This window comes from Dipteris shenzhenensis, chromosome 24 (assembly GCF_047967505.1).
Source record: "Dipteris shenzhenensis isolate YYH24624 ecotype China chromosome 24, Dip_SZ_1.0, whole genome shotgun sequence".
NCBI lineage: Eukaryota > Viridiplantae > Streptophyta > Polypodiopsida > Gleicheniales > Dipteridaceae > Dipteris > Dipteris shenzhenensis.
Genome location: NC_141619.1, coordinates 37,525,321 through 37,526,971, shown reverse-complemented (window position 1 = coordinate 37,526,971; position 1,651 = coordinate 37,525,321). Strand labels below are relative to the sequence as shown.

The window sequence follows — 1,651 nt, the reverse complement described above, 5'->3', positions numbered from 1 at the left end:
GGCTCCTATATGGCCAAAGGCTTTTGAGCTACAAACGGACGTGAGCATTTGGACAGGGGCACTCCAGCTGCATCTGTTCCAAACAGTCCAGTGCTTTCTCATCAAGCCTATGCTTGGCATATCCTGCCATTAATGCAATCCACGGGACCTCGCTTCAAACCGGCAGCTTGTGAAACGATTCCTGTGCTTTTACAATCAAACCAGATGTGCTACGACAAACCTGATCCAATTATTGAAACTCTAGCTTTAAAAGGACCACATCCCATAAGCACCTGGTGAAAGCTCAGCTCAAATGGTGACCAGGCTGAGCTTGCTGAGAAGTGATCCTGAAGCAAGAATGACAAATTCGATCTTGCATGTCGAAACCTGAATGCTGAAACTTTAGTTTTAAAAGGACCATATTCCTTAGCACCAGTGAAAGCTCAGCTCAAATGGTGACCAGGCGCGCTGGCATGAGACGTGATCCTGAAAGCAAGCTCGAAGTCTTGTACACACAGACAAGTTCAACTCCCCTCCCGAAAGAATGAAAAGTTCATGCCCTCACCATCCAACGCAGAAACATGCCAACCTTATCATCTTCCTTTTTTATTAGCCCAGTAGCTTGCTTGATCCGAGATGCAACAGGCTGAATGCTCGAGTCACGCACCAGCATCTCACGAATTTCCAGAGTGTCTGGCCCAAAATTAGTCTCTCTCGCACCCCAATAATGGTTCATACGGATCTTTTCCTCTTTTGCAACCGTAGTCATCCCATCTTCCATCCATACCACATGGGGATTGTTCGCAATGACTCCCTTGCAAAGATCAGACCGAAATATGGGCTTCTGTCTGCTGAGGTATCCCGTTTCAACACCCTCTGTCTCGTACTTTCTTCGTTGGTACTTTTCAATCAACCACCCATTCTCCAGATCACCTTCAGGGTTGCCTGCGAAGGTCATACATTGTAGAAGAATTTGAGTCACATTCGGCATTCTTTCCTCAAACTCCCTGACTGCTCGTTGAAGGAAGCAGCTCTCCGAATCTGAAGGACTAAACGGATACTCGTCGACATCCATCTGAACAACCCATTTTGCTTTGCCCTTGAAATTGGACAAAAAATGGCAATACGAAGTGTCTTGTTCAAAATGAAATCCGTCTCTGATCTTTCCAGGGAAGAGTCGATGAAAGCGGTGGTAAGTGAGAAGTCCTCCGTCGATGTAACCTTCTAAGTACGGCCTTTGAGACTCAGCATTGCTGTGGGCTGAGTCATACCAGAAAATGTGCTCTACACCTGCATAGAACATGTACTCGATCCATTGCTTGCATTCATAAGGAGTGACCCCAAAACGGTCATGTCCAAACACCCGATTGAAAATCACAGCTGCCAAGAAGATCTGAGGAGCACGAGGGTGGGCGGATGGTGGATGGATTCCCGCAAACTCAACACAGCGGATTCTGAAGCTGCCGGTAGCTTCTAAGAAGCGCCAGGGAAGCGGCTTCAAGCCGTTAGGTGAGGTGGGCAAGGGAAGGGGAGAAAGAAGACCAAGTAAGGCAACAGCCACGGAAGATATGGAGGTCAAGACAATGAAGCAGAGAGGCACAACAAGCAAAATGCGGCAGGCTTGGGGTTTAAGAGACGGGAGAGAAGAAGCTCGGCGGGGCAAACGCGCCAT

General features: G+C 48.0%; 1 protein-coding gene across 1 annotated transcript; it reads right to left on the bottom strand.

Annotated features, from left to right (window-relative positions):
• Positions 1 to 532: 532 nt before the first annotated feature.
• LOC147886571 (uncharacterized) lies at positions 533 to 1,651 on the bottom strand. Its single transcript, XM_087395279.1, has one exon. The coding sequence runs from the start codon at positions 1,649 to 1,651 to the stop codon at positions 533 to 535; it is 1,119 nt and encodes a 372-aa protein (XP_087251405.1).